This window comes from Mobula birostris, chromosome 20, assembly GCF_030028105.1.
Source record: "Mobula birostris isolate sMobBir1 chromosome 20, sMobBir1.hap1, whole genome shotgun sequence".
NCBI lineage: Eukaryota > Metazoa > Chordata > Chondrichthyes > Myliobatiformes > Myliobatidae > Mobula > Mobula birostris.
In genome coordinates this window covers 35,761,679-35,779,550 of record NC_092389.1, presented here as the reverse complement: position 1 = coordinate 35,779,550, position 17,872 = coordinate 35,761,679, and the positions used below count along the sequence as shown (strand labels likewise).

Genomic DNA, 17,872 nt, shown 5'->3' with positions numbered 1-17,872 from the left:
TAATTGTATGCCCTCTCTCGGCTTTTATGTTGGCTTTGACTTCTCTTTTTAGCCACAATTGTGTCATCTTGCCTTTAGAATACTTCTTCCTCTTTGGGATGTATATATCCTGTGCCTTCCAAATTGCTTCCAGTAATTCCAGCCATTGCGGCTCTGCTGTCATATCTGCCACTGTTCTTTTCCAATCAATTCTATCCAACTCCTCTCTCATGCCTCTGTAATTCCCTTTACTCCACTGTAATACTGATACATCTGACTTTAGCTTCTCCCTCTCAAATTTCAGGTTGAATTTGATCAGATTATGATCATTTGCCCCTTAAGGTTTTTTTTACCTTAAGCTCTCTAATGAATTCCGGTTCATTGCACAACACCCAATCGAAAATAGCCAGTTCCCTAGCTGGTTCAACCACGAGCTGCTCTAAAAACCCATCTCGTAGGCATTCTAGAAATTTCCCCTCTTGGAATCTAAACCAAATTGATTTTCCCAATCTACATGCATATTGAAATCCCCCATCCTGTTGTAATTTGTACCCCCTTTTCCAAGAAAAGATGTGCTAATATTGGAGAGGGTTCAAAGGAGGTTCACGAGAATAATTCCAGGAATGAAAGTTACCATATGAGGACCGATTGATGGCCCTCAGCCTGTACTCACTGAAATTCAAAAGAATGACGGGGGGATCTCAATGAAACCTATTGAATGTTGAAAGGTCTCGAGAGTGGATGTGGAGAGGATGTTTCCTATGGTGGGGAGTCTAGGACCAGAGGGCGCAGCCTTAGAATAGAGACATCCATTTAGAACAGAGTTGAGGAGGAATTGCTTTAGCCAGAAAATGGAATTCATTCCCATAGGCAGCTGGGGAGACCAGAGCAGATAATCTCATGTTGACTGAAGGATAGCTCACTCACTAAGATACTGTTCCTGTTTTATTTCTAAGAACACAATGAGATATTTTACATTTACCAAACCAGCGAGAGGGTTAATACATAACAGGCATATCTACACATCATGCCATGATGTAGTAACAAAATACATGCTACTGATGTATACCACCCAATGCAAGGCTCAGGTAGTATCCATACCTGGCAGAACAGGTATTGTACTGACCACTCCCCTGCGAGTACCAGGAATAAACACACGTCAGCAAGTAATGTATAACCTATCTTGCATTTTGTTTCCATTGGAATAATTCTTCAAACATGCGAACTAGCTTTAATAGTTTTATTACAAATCCATATTTGAGAAATAATGTGACAGGTTGTTGTATCCAGTCACTGGTTGTTGCTGTCGTTCTCTCAGCAGCTTGAAGAGCTCTGAAGTCCACTGCAGGTCCAATTTGACGCTTCTCTTGTTCGAAAGTGACCTAAGTTATAATGAGAGACATTAGGGATAAAAAAAAACAACTATAAATAATGTGCATAATCTGATGCCTCTTTCAAGATGTATGCCAGCTCTTTTAGAGTGAATCAGACATACAGCTGTTTTCTGACTGTGTACATACATTGAAGACAGGAGAGGGAAGGAGGAGGGTGGTGCAGTATCCATGTGCAGTTCAGATGGGAAGGGTTTGGTTTAGTTCCATGTAGGGTGAAGTAATCCAAAAAAAAACTGCAAATGCTGAAAACCTAACATAAAAGCTGAAACTTCTAAAATAGGTCAGGTTATGGAGTGAAAAACAGAATTGATGTGTTGCCGAGAAGCCATCGTTAAAGAAAGGAAGAAATTTTAAGTAGGAGACTGTGGGCCAGTTGTCCCAGTACCTGTCACCAGGAACTCATTATGACAGAGGGAATAGAAGAGCAATAAGATAATCATGAGACAATCAAAGTTTTAATACAGGGAAAAGGCCCAAAATGTTGACTGTTCATTAATTTCCATAGATGCTGCCTAACCTGCCAAGTTCCTCCAGCATTTTGTGTGTTGCTTTCTAACATTTTGTATTTCTGATGAAAGGTTCAACCCAAAAGATCAACTCTTGTTTCTCTTGCCAAGGTTCCAAAGGGGTGTAGTTACTGGCATTGAAAATAGCCGAAAAGACTTCTGGAATGCTGGAGCACAAGGGTGTAGGAACCAACCTGTATCTACACAAAGCCACTGGTTAGCACACGCCAGAAGCACTATCACCAGTTCTGGCCCCCACCTTGGAGAGACCATGGTGTTGATTTAGCAGACTGGTTCTTGAGTTCCAAACAATGAATTAGAAGGAGACATTTTGAAGTGTAGGGTTGTACACTTAAGAGATTAAAAGATGACTTAATTGAAGGGTTTAAGGGGAAATGATTGGTTTGAGAGAAGCTATTTGCGCTAATTGTGGATTGTAAGTCAAAGCCTACAATTTAATGCCAGAACTTTCAGGAGAGAAGTCAGGAAACACTTATACACACAAAGAATCACATGACTGGACTCCAGTTACAGCAGTCCAGCAAGATTTGCAAGATCAAATAAATTCAGGTCAGTGGGGACTGTGGCAGAGCCATCCACTGAAGCCCAACCCATTACAAGCTAGACAGGAGTATCCATTGAATGGCACAACTAGGAGGGGCTAAATGATTTAATTTAAAATTCCTGAAATCTTACACTTGTAACATGGAGCTGAGCTAAGACTAAGGACTAAGGCTTGTCATATGAGGAGCGTTTGATGGCTCTGAGCCTCTACTCACTGAAATTCAGAAGAATGAAGGGTGACCTCATTGAAACCTAAGAGATATTAAGGTGCCTCAATAGAGTGGATGTGGAGAGAACGTTTCCTATGGTGGGAGAGTCTAGGATCAGAGGACACAGACTCCAGATAGAGAGGCGTCCTTTTAGAACGGAGATGAGTTCTTTAGCCAGAATCTGTGGAATTTGTCACCACAGGTGGCCGTGGAGACCAGGTCTTTTGGTATATTTAAGGCAGAGGTTAATAGATTCTTGATTAGTCAGGGCATGAAAAAATACAGGGAAAAGGCAGGAGATTGGGGCTGAGAGGGAAAATGGATCAGCCATGATGAAACGGCGGAGTGGACTGGATGGGCCAAATGGCTTAATTCTGCTCTTATGGACTAATTTTATTGGCAGATCAATAATCCAGGTACCATAGACTGAGTATTCTAGGTTTGTTCTGGGTGTAGGATTTTCATGTGAAATATTCCAGGCAACATTTGTCTGTCACTTACCCTGAGTATCCAAGTACTTTTGTTGCTGCAGTCCAGGGGGCCCATTTCCACCACCAGCATTAGTATAGCCGCCACCTTCATAGGATTCTAGTCCCACAAGGAGTGTCATCATATCAACCAGTGTCTGGCCCTTCCTTCCTGCACTCACATCCTTCACAATACACAGGACTGAAAGGCGACCGAACGACTCAAGCTGATTAATGTTTGCGCGCAGGAAGTGGAGAACGATGTTGAGATCATTCAGTGCACAGCCCAGCATCTTCTTACTGACCAGGTCGAATGCAGGAAGCATCTGATATACAGCCATAAATTGTTTATCCCAGCAACAAAGCTTCAGGAGATTGTGAATGATCATGGGGACTAAGAGCACATAAACAGTCCCGTTAACCACACTAATCATCTTGAAGATGGTCAATGAGGTTAGCTTACACTGAATCACATCAGGAACATTGGGATCATTGGTCAGGAGTCCTGATTTAATGGAGCAACTGAATTGATCCAGGAAAAATGCAGGCAAATGGCAATAGATGAGGTAGAGGCACGCAGCAGCAATGAACACCAGCAGAAGGAACTGTCTCATGTAGTACATGTAAATATAGTAATATGAGCGATTCTTGCAGGCAAGGTAATGCTGTAGGAGTGGAAACTCAAGTAACTTCTCCCTTCGAGCCCTTTGAACACAAATTGAACTGAGTGAGTCACTATTCTCACTGAACAACAGGCTAATCTTTGAAGTTTTTATTTTGCTTTGGACCATAGACCATTGCATAGGACCAGTAGATCAGCACTAATACACTTCAGAATTCCTCTCTGCTGGAATCAGAGTGGAGGAGCAGGTAGCAAGTGAGAAATAACCTATTGCAGTAGGGTGATTTGCTTATTGGTTTCAGTCTCACACCTGCCTGAGTGGACGCAGTTTAGATCTCTCTGACACAATTCCACCTCAGCTGGTTAGAAACCTCATTCACAGGACAATGTTTGGAGTTTGTGAGATTGTTGTTGCAAGGAGAAAAGTCTCCTTACTGTCTCTGTGTCACAGAGTATACAATACAGAAGCAGGCCTCTCGGCCCACAATGTCCATGCCGACTATCAGGAACCCAACTCTACTATTCCCTTCTGCAAGCACTTGGTCTGTAGCTTTCTACACCTTGCCAGTGCAAGGTGTCCATCATTTCTTCCTTACTCCTCTCACAATCTTATTTCCTATCCAACCTAATCCTCAGGCAATCTGGTTATTAAGGCAGAAACACAAGGACTGCAGATGATGGGAGCTGGAGCAGAAAACAAGATGCTAGAGGAACTCAGTGAGTCAAGCAGCATCTGTGGAGGGAAATTCACAGTTGGCTTTCCAGGTTCTGTCCAGATGAAGGATCTTGACCTAGAATGTTGACTGGCCATTTTCTATCACTATTTCGAGATCCTATCACCAGACTCTTTACCTCCCCCACCCCCAACTCTTTGCTTTCCACAGGGATTGCTCCTTCCTTGTCCACTTGTCCCTCCCCACTAATCTCCCTTCCGGCACGTATCCCTGCAAGCAGCCAAAGTGCTACACCTGCCCATTCACACCTCCCTCACCTCCATTTAGGGCTCCAAACAGTCCTTCCAGGTGAGGCAACACTTTACCTGTGATTCTGTTGGGGTCATCTATTGTATTCGGTGTTCCCGATGTGGGCTCCTCTGCATTCGTGAGACCCAACGTAAATTGGGGGAACAATTTGTCAAGCATTTCTACTCCATGCACCAAGAGCAGAATTTCCCAGTGGGCAACCATTTTAATTCCTATCCCCATTCCTATTCCCATTCCAACATGTTGGTCCACGGTCTCCTCTTCTGCCACAATGAGGCCGCTGTCAGGGTGCAAGAGCAACACTTCATATTCCGTCTAGGTAGCCTCCAACCTGATGCCATGAACATTGATTTCTCCTTCCGGTAAACTTTTTTTCTTTCCCCCTCCCCCTTCCTTCTTCTTCTGTTCCCCATTCTGGCCTCTTACCACTTCTGCTCACCTGCCTATCACCTCCCCTGGTGCCTCTCCTTCTTTTCTTTCTCTCTTGATGCACCCTCCTCTCCTCTCCTATCATATTCCTTCTTCTCCAGCCGTTTACTTGTGACACCAGGGAACCATGTACTTGTACTCCAAAGTACCTCTGTTCTACAAACACTCCCCAGAGCCCTAATGTTCACTGTGCAAGTCCTATCCTGAATTGCCTTCAGGGTTTTCTAAATGATTGTTGCTGGCTTTTGGTAAGTTGATAAATTGATTTATTATTGTCACATGTACTGAGGCACAGTGAAAAACTTTGTTTGGCATGCCATTGATTAGGATCATTTCATTACAACAGTGCATTGAGGTAGTACAAGGGAAAACAATAATAGAATGCAGAATAAAATGTTGCAGTTATCGAGATAGCGCAGTACAGGTAGACAATAAAGTGCAAGAGGTAGATTGTGAGGTCAAGGGTCCATTTTATTGCACTAGGGGACCATTCAGTAGTCTTGTAACACCAGAGGATAGAAGCACTCCTTGAGCCTGGTGTTACACGCTTTAAGGCTTTTGTATCTTTTGCCCAATGAGGAAAAAGAGAAAGTACCCAGGGTGAGAGGGGCCTTCCATTATGCTGGCTGTTTTACCAAGGTAGCGAGAAGTGTAGATAGAGTCCATGGAGGGAAGGCTGGTTTTTATGATATGCTGAGCTCTGTCCACAACTCTCTGCAGTTTCTTGCAGTCACATGCAGAGCAATTGCCATACTAAGCCATTATGCATCCAGATAGGATATTTTCTGTGGTGCATCAATAAAAATTGGCAAGGGTCAAAGGGACATTCATATTTCTTTAGCCTCCTGAGGGAGGAGAGGCATTAGTGAGCTTTCTTGGCTGTGGTTGGACCAGGACAGGCTATGGGGTTATTTTGGTAAAAGTGTACAAGTCACAACTGTCTAAATGCTATGTAAAATCTACAGGAAGTTATGTGGAAAAGGTAACATTTATGGAAGATTTGATAACAGTAGAAACAAAGCTATGTTCTGTGGCTCTAAACCTAGATAGTTTACTACACAAAGTGGTGTAGATACGATCTACGTTCAGAGCCACAGTGCAACATAACACTTGGTTGGAATGAAAATGAAATCTCAAGCCAATTCACTTCCAAGCGAGTTCATACCCCCAAATCAGATTTGAACAACTTTAGTGTTTCCCTCAAGACTAATGCATTATGTACCAATTGTTATAGTTTAAAGGCTGCCAACTTGTACTCTATAAAAGCCCACCAGCACCAAAGTCATAGTAAACAAATACTCTTCTTTATAAAGCAATACTGGATGAGGATGTGATATTAGACTCTACACTGTATATTACTCCTCTGCTTAATAGCTGCAGGAGTAGAGATTATGAGGGGTATAGAGGCCCTGGTCAGGGTCTAGACTGTCTCACTGAGCCATCCCAGTCTGCCACTAATTTCTCCTTTAATCTATTAGTGTTATCGAGTCATAGAAAAGTACAGCACAGAAACAAGCCCTTCGGCCCATCTAGTCCATGCCAAAACCATTCTCCCCACAATTCTATCAACTCACCCCAGATCCCTGCACACAACTGTACACGATGTGTAACTCACAGCGGCCAATTCACCTCCCAACCTGCAGGACTTTGGGGAGTGGCGAGGAAGCCAGTGTTCCTAGGAAAGCTCGTGCAGTTACTGGGAAAACATCCAAACTCTACAGAGACAGGATTAAACAAGCATCTCTGGAACTGTGAGAATACACCACACACACCCACCATCCACATCTTAGAGCCTCACACACAGTGCATGGCCCATTCGCTTAACAGCTAATGGAGATTTAAATTTTCTACCTGTCCAGTTCCTCTTGGATCAGACTCTTGGCATTGGGGTTGTTCTCATATTTCTTCAGAATCAGCTGAACCACCTTAATTGACCGATTGTAAGCTTTATCTAACTCGTCGATAATAAAAAGAAGGTCTGCCGTCAGAATTGGAGTAACAAACACTTTCCAGATTAAAGTAGGAAGGTACATGGTCATACCAATCGCCAGCAGGGAATATGGAAACACCTGTAAAAGTGAAAGATCCCCAGTTAGACCCAACCTCAGCAGTAAATATGGGATTACCTCTAATAAGGGAATCTCAGTTACACTGGCTGCTGATAGAGTAAATGGACATGTGCAATAAAAGCACCTGAAAGTGTGCACAGGAACACCCAGTGCAGCAGGCAACTGCAGTCATGTCTGTTCTCACCGGAGAATATGGAAACGCCAGTAATAGTGATAAAACTTCTACAGAGGAAAATATCCTGTCTGTGGTCCGTGCTGGCTGCCAGCAGAGTAACCCTACCCCCTTCAGCATTCCCTCATAGGCCCATGAACGTATTTACCACTTACTACAGGAGCCAGGTCTGTGGGATGGAACAAGAACATCCAATGAGCCCATGTGGTGATGAAGAAAACACGCAACATGCAAATTCCTACACGCAGCACCAAACTCATGTCTCTGGACCGATCAGCCAGCACCAAGCTGCCCCTTACACTGCTCATCCCCAGGGAACATTATACACAGAAAAGTACAGCACAGGTGCACGCCCTTTGGCTCACCATGTCTGTGCTGAACATGGCACTCAATTAAACTAAGTCTCTCCTTCCTGTACATGATCCATATCCCTCCATTCCTTGAGTACTTATTTGTCCATCGAATAGTCTCTTAAACAGCACTATCAGATCCGTTTTCACCATTTCCCCTGGCAGCCTGCTCCAGGCACCCACCACTCACTGTGCAAAAACATCAGATCCCCACACGTCTCCTTTAAATGTTATCCCTCTCACTAAATACATGTTCTCCAGTATTTGACACTGAAAGCCTGGGAAAAAATATTGCTTTTAACCCTATCTATGCCTCTCATAATCTTATAAACTCCAATCACATCTTACGTCTGCCTCTGACATTCCAGAGATAACAACTCAAAATTGTCCAACCTCATAGTAAAGTTCTTATGCACCCTCTCCAAAGCCTTCAAACCCTCCCTGCAATGGAGCCACCAAAACTGCACACAATACTCCAAGTGCGGCCTAACCAAAGTTTTATGTAGCTGCAACGTAGTTTCCTAAGTGCATGGGCCAGTGTTAGAGTGGGGACTTGAAGCTCTGGCTCAATGTTGAAGATTGAGAGGAGATTTGATAGATGTATAGAAAATTATGAGGAGTACAGTTCTATTTTAACTTCATCAGTCCACAGGACTTGTTTCCAAAATGCATCAGGCTTGTTTAGATGTTCCTTTGAACCTTTTGAATAGAACTCTTTGGCCGCAATGAGCAAAGGTATGTTTGGAGAAAAAAAGGTGCAGAACTTCATGAAAAGAACACCTCTCCAACTATGAAGCACGGGGGTGGATCGATGATGCTTTGGGCTTGTGTTGCAGCCAGTGGCACGGGGAACATTTCACTGGTAGAGGGAAGAATGAATTCAATTAAATACCAGCAAATTCTGGAAGCAAACATCACACCGTCTGTAAAAAATAAAGCCGAAGATGAAAAGAGGATGGCTTCTACAACAGGATAATGATCCTAAAGACGCCTCAAAATCCACAATGGACTACCTCAAGAGACGCAAGCTGAAGGTTTTGCCATGGCCCTCACAGTCCCCTGACCTAAACATCATCGAGGATCTGTGGATAGACCTCAAAAGAGCAGTGCATGCAAGACAGCCCAAGAATCTCACAGAACTAGAAGCCTTTTGCAAAGAAGAATGGGCAAAAATCCCCCAAACAAGAATTGAAAGACCCTTAGCTGACTACAAAAGGCGTTTACAAGCTGTGATACTTGCCAAAGGGGGTGTTACTAAGTACTGACCATGCAGGGTGCCCAAACTTTTGCTTCAGGCCCTTTTCCTTTTTTGTTATTTTGAAACTAAAAGATGGAAATAAAAAAGTTTTCTTGCTTAAAATATTAAAAAAATGTGTCATCTTTAACTTTATGCCTTTTGGAAATCAGTTCATCTTTCACTCGCTTAGCTGTTCACAGTAACAGAAATTTTGCCCGGGGTGCCCAAACTTTTGCATGCCACTGTATACAGATTACAGAGGAGGGGGTGTTTGCTGTTTTGAAGCAAATCAGGGTGGATAAGTACCCAGGACCCGACAAGGTGTTTCCTCGGACCCTGTGGGAGGCGAGTGCAGAAATTGCAAGGGCCCCAGCAGAGGTACTTAAAATGCGCTTAGCAATGGTGGAGGTGCCGGTGGATTGGAGGATAGCTAATGATCTTTTGTTTAAGAAAGACTGTAAGAATAAACTGCAAGAGAGACACCGGGATGGTGTGTTGCCTCCCAGGTGCTAGGGTCCATGATGTATTGGAGCAGCTTCAAGATATTCTCAAGGGGAAGGGTGAACAGCCAGAGGTTGTGGTGTATATTGGCACCAATGACGTAGGCAGAAAAGGGGAAGAGGTCATACACAGAAAATATATAGAGTTAGGAAAGAGGCTGAAGAGAAGGACTTCCAAGGTAGTTACCTTCGGATTACTCCCTATGCCATGGGCTAGTGCAGGTAGGAACGGGGTGATAGCACAGATTTAAGAAACCCGCCTGCAAAAGTATGTAGATAGTCCAATGAGAGGAGGGACTGTACTAGACCTGGTGTTGGTTAATAAACCTGGCCAGGTGACTGACCTTTCAGTAGATGAACAGTTAGGGAACAGTGACCACAGCTCCTTAACTTTAAGGCAAGCTATAGATAAGGATAGGTATGGTCCCTCTGGGAGAGTTTTAAATTGGAGTAGGGCAAAATATGAAGGCATTAGGCAGGAACTAAGGAGAATTAATTGGGAACACCTTTTCTCTGGCCAGTCGAGATCAGACATCTAGAGGGTGTTTAAATATCAATTGCACAGAGTGCAGGAAAGGTATGTTCCTGTTAGAAGGAAGGACAGGGATGGAAAGATAAGAGAACCTTGGATGTCCATAGAGGTGATGAATTTAGTCAAGAAGAAAAAGGAAAAGTATGTAAGGCTTTGGAAGTCAGAATCAAATGTAGCACATGAGGAGTATAAAAGTAGCCAGTAAAGATCTAAAGAAGGGAATTAGGAAAGCCAGGAGGAGCCATGAAAAGTCCTTGGCAAATAGGATTAAAGCATATCCCAAGACATTATTAATACATTAAGAGCAAGAGGATAACTAAGGAGAGGGTGGGACCACTCAGGGATAAAGGGGAGAACATTTGCTTGGATGTGGAGAATGTGAGTGAGGTCCTTATTGAGTATTTTACTTCAGTATTTACCAAGGAAAGGGACGTGGAGGACCAGGAGATAGTGATGAGTGTATAAATATGTTAGGGAATATAGGGGTCAAGGAGGAGGAAGTGTTGGCTCTCCTAAGGAGTATTAAGGTGGATAAGTCCCCAGGGCCTGATGGGATTTACCTCAGGTTATTGAGGGAGGCAAGAGACAAGATTGCTGTCCAGTTCTGGTCACCTACCTATAGGAAAGATATCACTAAGATTGAAAGAGTGCAGAGAAAATTTACAAGGTTGCTGGCAAGACTTGAGTACCTGAGTTATAGGGAAAGGTTGAATAGTTTAGGACTTTATTTCCTGGGGCATAAAGAAAGAGGGGAGATTTGATATAGAGATATACAAAATTATGAGGGGTAAATGTAAGCAGGCTTTTTCCACTGAGGTTGGGTGAGACTAGAACTAGAGGTCATGGGTTGAAGGTGAAAGAGGAACATGAGAGGGAACTTTTCACTCAGAAGGTGGTGAGAGTAGAAGTGGGTTCAATTTCAACATTTAAGAGAAATTTGGATAAATACATGGTTGGGAAGGGTATGGAGGGCTGTGGTCCAAGTGCAGGTTGGGACTAGACAGCGTAGTAATTCAGCATGGACTAGATGGGCTGATGTGCCTGTTTCTGTGCTGTAATACTCTATGTCTCTATATTTGTACCTCATCTATATTCTGCTGGATCCTTATATAGCCCTCTATACCGTTCGCAGTTATAGCATTGATATAAGATTAACTGACTGGCAGAAAGCAAAAAGTGGGATCAGATTGGCTGCCGGTGACTAGTGGATTCCACAGGGATCTGTGTTGGGACCTGTCACTTTATACATTAGTGATCTGGATGAAGGAACTGATGACATTGTGGCCAAGTTTACCTATATTACCAAGCTAGTTGGAGGAACAGGGAGTATTGTAGTGCAGGGAGTCTGCAGGAGGAATTGGGAGAGTGGGCAAAGAAGTGGCAGATGGAATATAGTTTAGGAATGTGTATGATCATGCACTTTGGTAGGAAGGATAAAGGTGTAAACTATTTTCTAAATAGGAAGAGTATTCAGAATTCAAGGGTGCAAAGAGACTTGGGCGTCCTCATGCAGAATTCCCTCAAAGGTAACTTGCAGTACGTGCTAAATGTTAGCAATGTTAGCATTCATTTCAAGAGGGCCAGAATACAGAAGCAAGGATGTAATGCTGAGGCTTTATCAGGCACTGGTCAGACAGCACTTGGAATGAGCAACTTTAGGATCCTTATCTAAGAAAAGATGTGCTGGCATTGGAGAGGGTCCTGAAGGATGTTCCCGAGAATGATCCAGAAGTGAAAGGGTTATCAAACGAGGAATGTTTGATGGCTTTATGCCTGGAGTTTAGAAGAAAAAAGGGGACCCTATTGGAACCTACCAAATACCAAAATGCTGAGTGAGAGTTTAGGATCTGAGGGCACATCTTTTAGAACAGAGATGAGGTGGGATTTCTTCAGCCAAGAGGAATTGAATCTGTGGAATTCATTGCCACAGAGTGCAGTGTAGGACAAGTCATTGGGTGTGTTTAAGGCAGAAATTGTTCAGTTCATGATTGCTAAGGGGTTTAAGCATTATGGGGAGGAAAAGGAATAATGGGTTTGGAAAAAAAATCAGCTAATATTGCATGGGGGAGCAGACTGAGAAGATTTGATGAGAAGACTAATTACCTTTTTTCAGTTCCTATATCATATGGTCTAACTCCACAAATCTTTGTATCATTTGCATATGTATTAACATTATCTTCTTACTCCAACTGAGCCTTCTTAAACCCCTGTTTGAGTCTTTTCCTGCTATCTCTATATTCCATAAGGGTCCTGTCTGACCTTAGCTTCCTAAACTTTGCATATGCTGCCTTTTTTCAGATTAAGTTCATAGCTCTCTCATCATCTGAGGATCAATTACCCTGTCATCCTTGTCCTTCCTCCTTACTGGAACATGCTGGTCCTCAGCTAATCATTAAACTACTTCCACATTTTAGAAACACACATCAAAGTTGCTGGTGAACACAGCAGGCCAGGCAGCATCTCTAGGAAGAGGTACAGTCGATGTTTCAGGCCGAGACCCTTTGTCAGGACGGGTTCCACAGGGTCTCGGCCTGAAACGTTGACTGTACCTCTTCCTAGACATGCTGCCTGGCCTGCTGCGTTCACCAGCAACTTTGATGTGTGTTGCTTAAATTTCCAGCATCTGCAGAATTCCTGTTGTAAGCTTTTGTTCGTCCACATTTTAGATGTGCTCTTGCCCGATAACAGCTGCTCCCAATTAACCCCTTCTGTATCCTGTCTAATAAGGCTGTAATTTGCCCCCTCCCAATTTTGCACGTTCCCACAAAGTTCATTCTTATTCTTATTCAGAACTGTCTTAAAGCTGAAGGAACTGAGATCGCTGGTCTGAAACCGCTTTCCCGCTGAAAGGGCAGTCACCCGGCCAGGCACATTTCCCAAAACAAGGGCCAGTATGGTCCTTCCTCTTGTTGGACTATCCACATGCTGTTTGGCTTTTGAAGCAATAGCTTCTTGAATGCACTGAAGCAATTCTGTCTCAACTTAGCATCTCGAACTAAGGAAGTCGCAGTCAATATGGGGGGTATTAAAGTTACTCACTTTGACAACCCCATTGTTTTTACTTCTTTCCATAAGCTGTCTACATATCAGCTCTGAGGAACAGAGGAACTATCAGAAAAATCCAAGCAAGTGGGCAGAGCTAATTCCATTGAAGTCTAGTGAAGCCAGCTACCAAAGCTCAAATTTATTAAGGGGCATTACTTAGGTTTACAAGGCTATCCACATATTGTCCATCAACTTAAGTGTATGAATAGTAAAAAATCAATTGCTTAAGCTAAAATATGATTCATTTGTTTTCAACAAGGAACAAGTGTATGCAGTACTTAATGGGATACAAAATAAAAATCTTAACAAGTAGTTTATAAGGAGACAGAAAAAAGGCTTTGTTCAGTGATAGTGATCCATACTCCAATTTCATTCCCCTTACAGTATTTCCCATGATATCCATTTTCAATTGGAACATTTGGAATCCTGCCTTGAAAATTTGAATTGCTCCCAAAGTTACAGCCTTTTGATGGAGAGATTAACACGTCCACTATTCTTCCTGAGCAGAAATACCATCATGTACTCTGTCCAGTTTAGTCATCTTCATGAGATCACACTTCAAGGAAATGAAATTACTCACAAGGAATAAATGCCACAAAAAAGGAGAGAGACTGGTGAACTGTCAGAAGGGGTCTGGGAACTGATTGTACCTGGAGGGAGGATGGGATCAGAATGGTAACTATGGGGGTGAACACACAGAATTGGTTTAGATTAGGAAAAACTTCTTCACACAGAGAGTGGTGAATCTGTGGAATTCTCTGGCACAGGAAACAGTTGAGGCCAGTTCATTGGCTATATTTAAGAGGCAGTTAGATATGGCCCTTGTGGCTAAAGGGATCAGGGGGTATGGAGGGAAGGCTGGTACAGGGTTCTGAGTTGGATGATCAGCAATGATCATACTGAATGGCAGTGCAGGCTTGAAAGGCCGAATGAACTACTCCTGCACCTATTTTCTATGTTTCTTTGATAACTAAAGCACATTTAAAGTACTCACATAGGTGCTGGATATATTCAGTGGAGGAGCTCCTTGAAAGAAGTGGCTCTGGGACAGAAGCCAGTGCCAGTGGAAGAGCAAACTGAGGCCTGAGGCCTGAGGCAGAGTACGACCTAAAGTTGTTGTGGGAGAACTGTAGACGATGGCTACAATTATCCTGGGAGAACCACTGGAGCAGGCCTGGGAATGTTGTGGGATATCTGTAAGAGTGGATCAGAGAATGTTCTAGGGAAAGCTCGAGATGTTCCGGAAGAACTGATGAAGCAGCACTGGGAATATTGTGGGAGAATCAAGGGATCTGGCCTGCGACTCCTCCTGGGAACAGAACTAGGGTTGTTCCGGAAGGCCTGCAATTCTTTTGGGAGAACAGTGGGAGCAGGGTCAAGGCTGTTCCAGGAGACATGCAGATAGATACATGAACAGGGAAGAGGGATATTGGCTAAACAGATGGAAATTAGACCAGCTTGGATGGGCATCTTGTTCAGCATGGACCATTTAGGCAAAGGGCCTGTTTCCATGCTGTATGACTCTACGACTCCACGGGAATCAGCCAGGATTGTTCCAGAAAAACAGTGAGAGTGGACCTGACATTGGTTCAGTACAATTCGACAGGGAGGGGATTTGTTGCTCTTTTCTGTCACCTGACTGAGGACAATTGGCTCAATTGTAACTTAGTAGAGGAAGGTTACAATTAACTTTGAACCTTAGACAAGGTTATTAAGCAAATTGGATAAAAAAAAACTATTGGGTAATCCCTTAGATGATGCATTTCAAAACTCGGAGGTTAAATTACAGGCGTGTGAGAAGATAGAAGATAGGAAAGAAAGGTTTAATTAACAAGTTACTCTGAATAGAGTATCTTGGATCATGTTGTACAGCAGAGGTATGTTGCCTCTGATTCGTGTGCTATGTATGAACTGCAGGCCATAGATAGACCTGGAGGAGACACATGTCCAGAAGGTGCTTCCTGCTCAAGCTCAGAGTTTCAAACTCGATGAACAGACAAATGTTTCTACAACAGTGCTGACACACATTGGCACATTATCTTCCTCATACCTTGGTAAGGGAGATGACAGAGATGATACAGTGGCCTCTGTGGGGGCTCTGGTATGATAATAGAGAATAAATGTTCTGGCTTCCTGATTCCAAAGACTGGTAGGATAAATATCATTATTCTAGACACAGCTTCAGGAGTTGAGAAGAAAATTAAAATTTAAGACTCAAAAGTAGATCACTTCCAATGTGACAGGCCAAAGAATGCAAAACTACAAAAGTCAAGCAGATTTATACAGATCTAGAATGATAATATAGGAGGGAGAGTTTCAGGTTCTTGAAGAATTAAGACCATTTCTGGGTCAGTAAGGGCATGTTCAACAGGACTGGAACCAACCGTACCCAACCAAATGGAAAACTGCACAAGTACATCCTGTTCAGAAAAACCAAGTCAAATCCATTTGGCCAATTACCACCCAATCATTCTCCGCTCAATCATTAGCACAGAGAGGGAAAGTGACACCAACATGTCTACCAAGCGGCATTTAGGTAGAATAGTTAATGACTGATGCCCAGACTTGGTTTTCTCACGACTTCTTGGTTCTAGGTTTCATCAAAGCCTCGGTCCAAACATAGACCCAAGAGCTGAGTTCGAGAAACGTTGAGGCAGTATCAGTGCTTGCCATTGAATCCAAAGCTAGTGGGCATCAAAGAGGAGACTCCAGCAATGGAGTCATCTCTCATAAATTCTGAGGTAGGAAATATACCCTGAATGGTAGATCTGTAGAGAGTATTGAGAACCAAGGTCTATGTCCAAAGGTGACAGCACATCATTGAGGGTGGTGAAGAGAACTTATGGGATACTTGCCTTCAACAGCTGAGGCGAGGAGTATAAGACTAGGGGGTCTTGGCACAATCTTATAAAGCATTAATTAGGCCATAGCTGGAATATTATATGCAGATCTGGTCACTACACCAACGTGAAGATTAATGTACCCAGAGCAGATTTACCAGGATGGAAGAAAATGAGGTACTGATTAGACTGGGTCTGTTTTCAGTGGGGCCGAGATGGGTGCCTGATGGAGACATTCAAATCTACATATGACAAGCTCAGATAGGGTAGACAGTAAAACCTTTTCCCCATGGCAGAGGTCTCTTCAATCACAGGGCATTGGTCTGACGAAGAAGAGCTTTAAGGGGAATCTGAGGAAGAATTTCTTTACCCACAAGGTGGCTACAAACGTGACACAATGACTTAACAAGTGCTGGAGGCAGGTTCTCACATTAAACAGGAGTTATCGACTGACTTTTTATCATGGATCTGCATATTCACATAAAACACACACCACGTACAACAAACACATTATGTACATGCACACTAAGTACACACACATCCAACACGTAGGATTTCCAAATGAGGCCATGTGGTTGGAGTCTAGGAACAAAAAGAGGGCTTGGGGTATATTACAGCCACCTAACAGCAGAAGACAAAGGAGTGATAAAAGTAAATTAGGGCAGGATTAATGCAAAAGATGGTATTTATGCTCTATGACTCTGACCATTAACCAGCATTTTGTCTACAATCTTCTATGCCTCAGAGATTCAAGGGTTCATGTATTTGAGAATCCCTGCCTCTCTCTGTCAGTGTGATCCAGACTCCAACTGCTTCTTCCATTTTGTGTCCTGGCTAATGAGGTTTCCCACATCTTCATTGCCTTCTCGATCGGCTGCCTGTAGGGCTCCCCTCCCCGACCCCTCCCTAAGGCCTTCCACAGCAGCGTTTACCAGGAGGGCACTGCAAAAGGTTTAAGAGTATTTGAGAAATGGTTTTGAAATTGTGCAACGTCACCGACTCCTGTGAATCTTGGTCCTGACTGCTCAAAGTGGAGGTGACACATTCGGAATGGCACTGAGAATTTTGACTTCATCCAGGAGCAGCCCAGAAGCAGCACGTCACCTCGGCAGCCACCCACCTGCTGTGCCACCAAGCATGTCCTGCTCGACTTGTGGCAGAATTTGCATACCCCTCCTTGACTACATCAGTCATCCTCAATCCCGAGGCACTGCTTGAAACAAAGGCCGATTGCTCACGCACTTCCATTTTGTCACATCCCTTTTGGACAGTGGTGCCAGGTGTGTTCATAGAAACATAGAAAACCTACAGCACAATACAGGCCCTTCAGCCCACAAAGCTGTGCCAAACTTACCTTATGAATCCAGAGTGATGTCTGCATGTTGTTGTTGGGATGGAGTTGATGGTGGAGCAGAGTCTCCCAGCAGTATAAGTCTACATAGGCACCCTGCTTCAGCGAGAAGTTATTGGGTGGGAAACAGGTTATTTGTGATCCTGAAACACAGACAATGAAACTATGATTCTTTGGGTGGTGTCTTTCTGCATCAGTCAGTAGAGACGTAACATGTTCCTGTCATCTGTTGTTGGAGTTAAGTCCTTGGGGACAGTGCAGACAATTTCCCATGTCACTTTTGTACAAGTAAATCTCAGATGCAGCAAAGGATACTAAACATTGGAGTATGCAGGCCAGTTGACAGTGTTGATGCAATAAAATAGGTATAAAAGAGAATGGGATCATAATGATGGATTGTTATTTTCTCTCAAAATGTGAAAGGAAAATGGGTGAAAAATTGGAAAGAACAGTAGGAAATTCTACTCAGCACAATATACTCAACAGCAACCTTGAAATTCAAACTGTGCATCAACTTTAGATCCTTGGTCGGATCCTGGCTAAAGTATTATATCTGGTCTGGGCTCCTGCTTCTGACAACAGATGTATTTTCAATAAGAAAGGAGGCTTTCTCATATTCATGG

At 43.3% G+C, this 17,872-nt stretch overlaps 2 protein-coding genes across 2 annotated transcripts in view; both read right to left on the bottom strand.

Moving 5' to 3' along the window:
* Window positions 1-1,227: 1,227 nt before the first annotated feature.
* Window positions 1,228-17,375, bottom strand: LOC140185140 (pannexin-3-like). Its single transcript, XM_072238507.1, has 5 exons — window positions 17,253-17,375; window positions 7,195-7,222; window positions 7,005-7,104; window positions 3,154-3,824; window positions 1,228-1,361 (listed from the first exon to the last, which is right to left on the bottom strand). The coding sequence occupies exons 1-5, from the start codon at window positions 17,277-17,279 to the stop codon at window positions 1,294-1,296; spliced, it is 894 nt and encodes a 297-aa protein (XP_072094608.1). The 5' UTR covers window positions 17,280-17,375; the 3' UTR covers window positions 1,228-1,293.
* The window catches only part of LOC140185138 (suppressor of tumorigenicity 14 protein homolog), a 141,055-nt gene continuing 140,484 nt past the window's right edge, over window positions 17,302-17,872 (bottom strand). Inside the window, exon 19 of the mRNA XM_072238500.1 lies at window positions 17,302-17,392. Coding sequence (XP_072094601.1) covers window positions 17,381-17,392 — 12 coding nt within the window. The 3' untranslated portion in view covers window positions 17,302-17,380. The remainder of the gene's footprint in view (window positions 17,393-17,872) is intronic.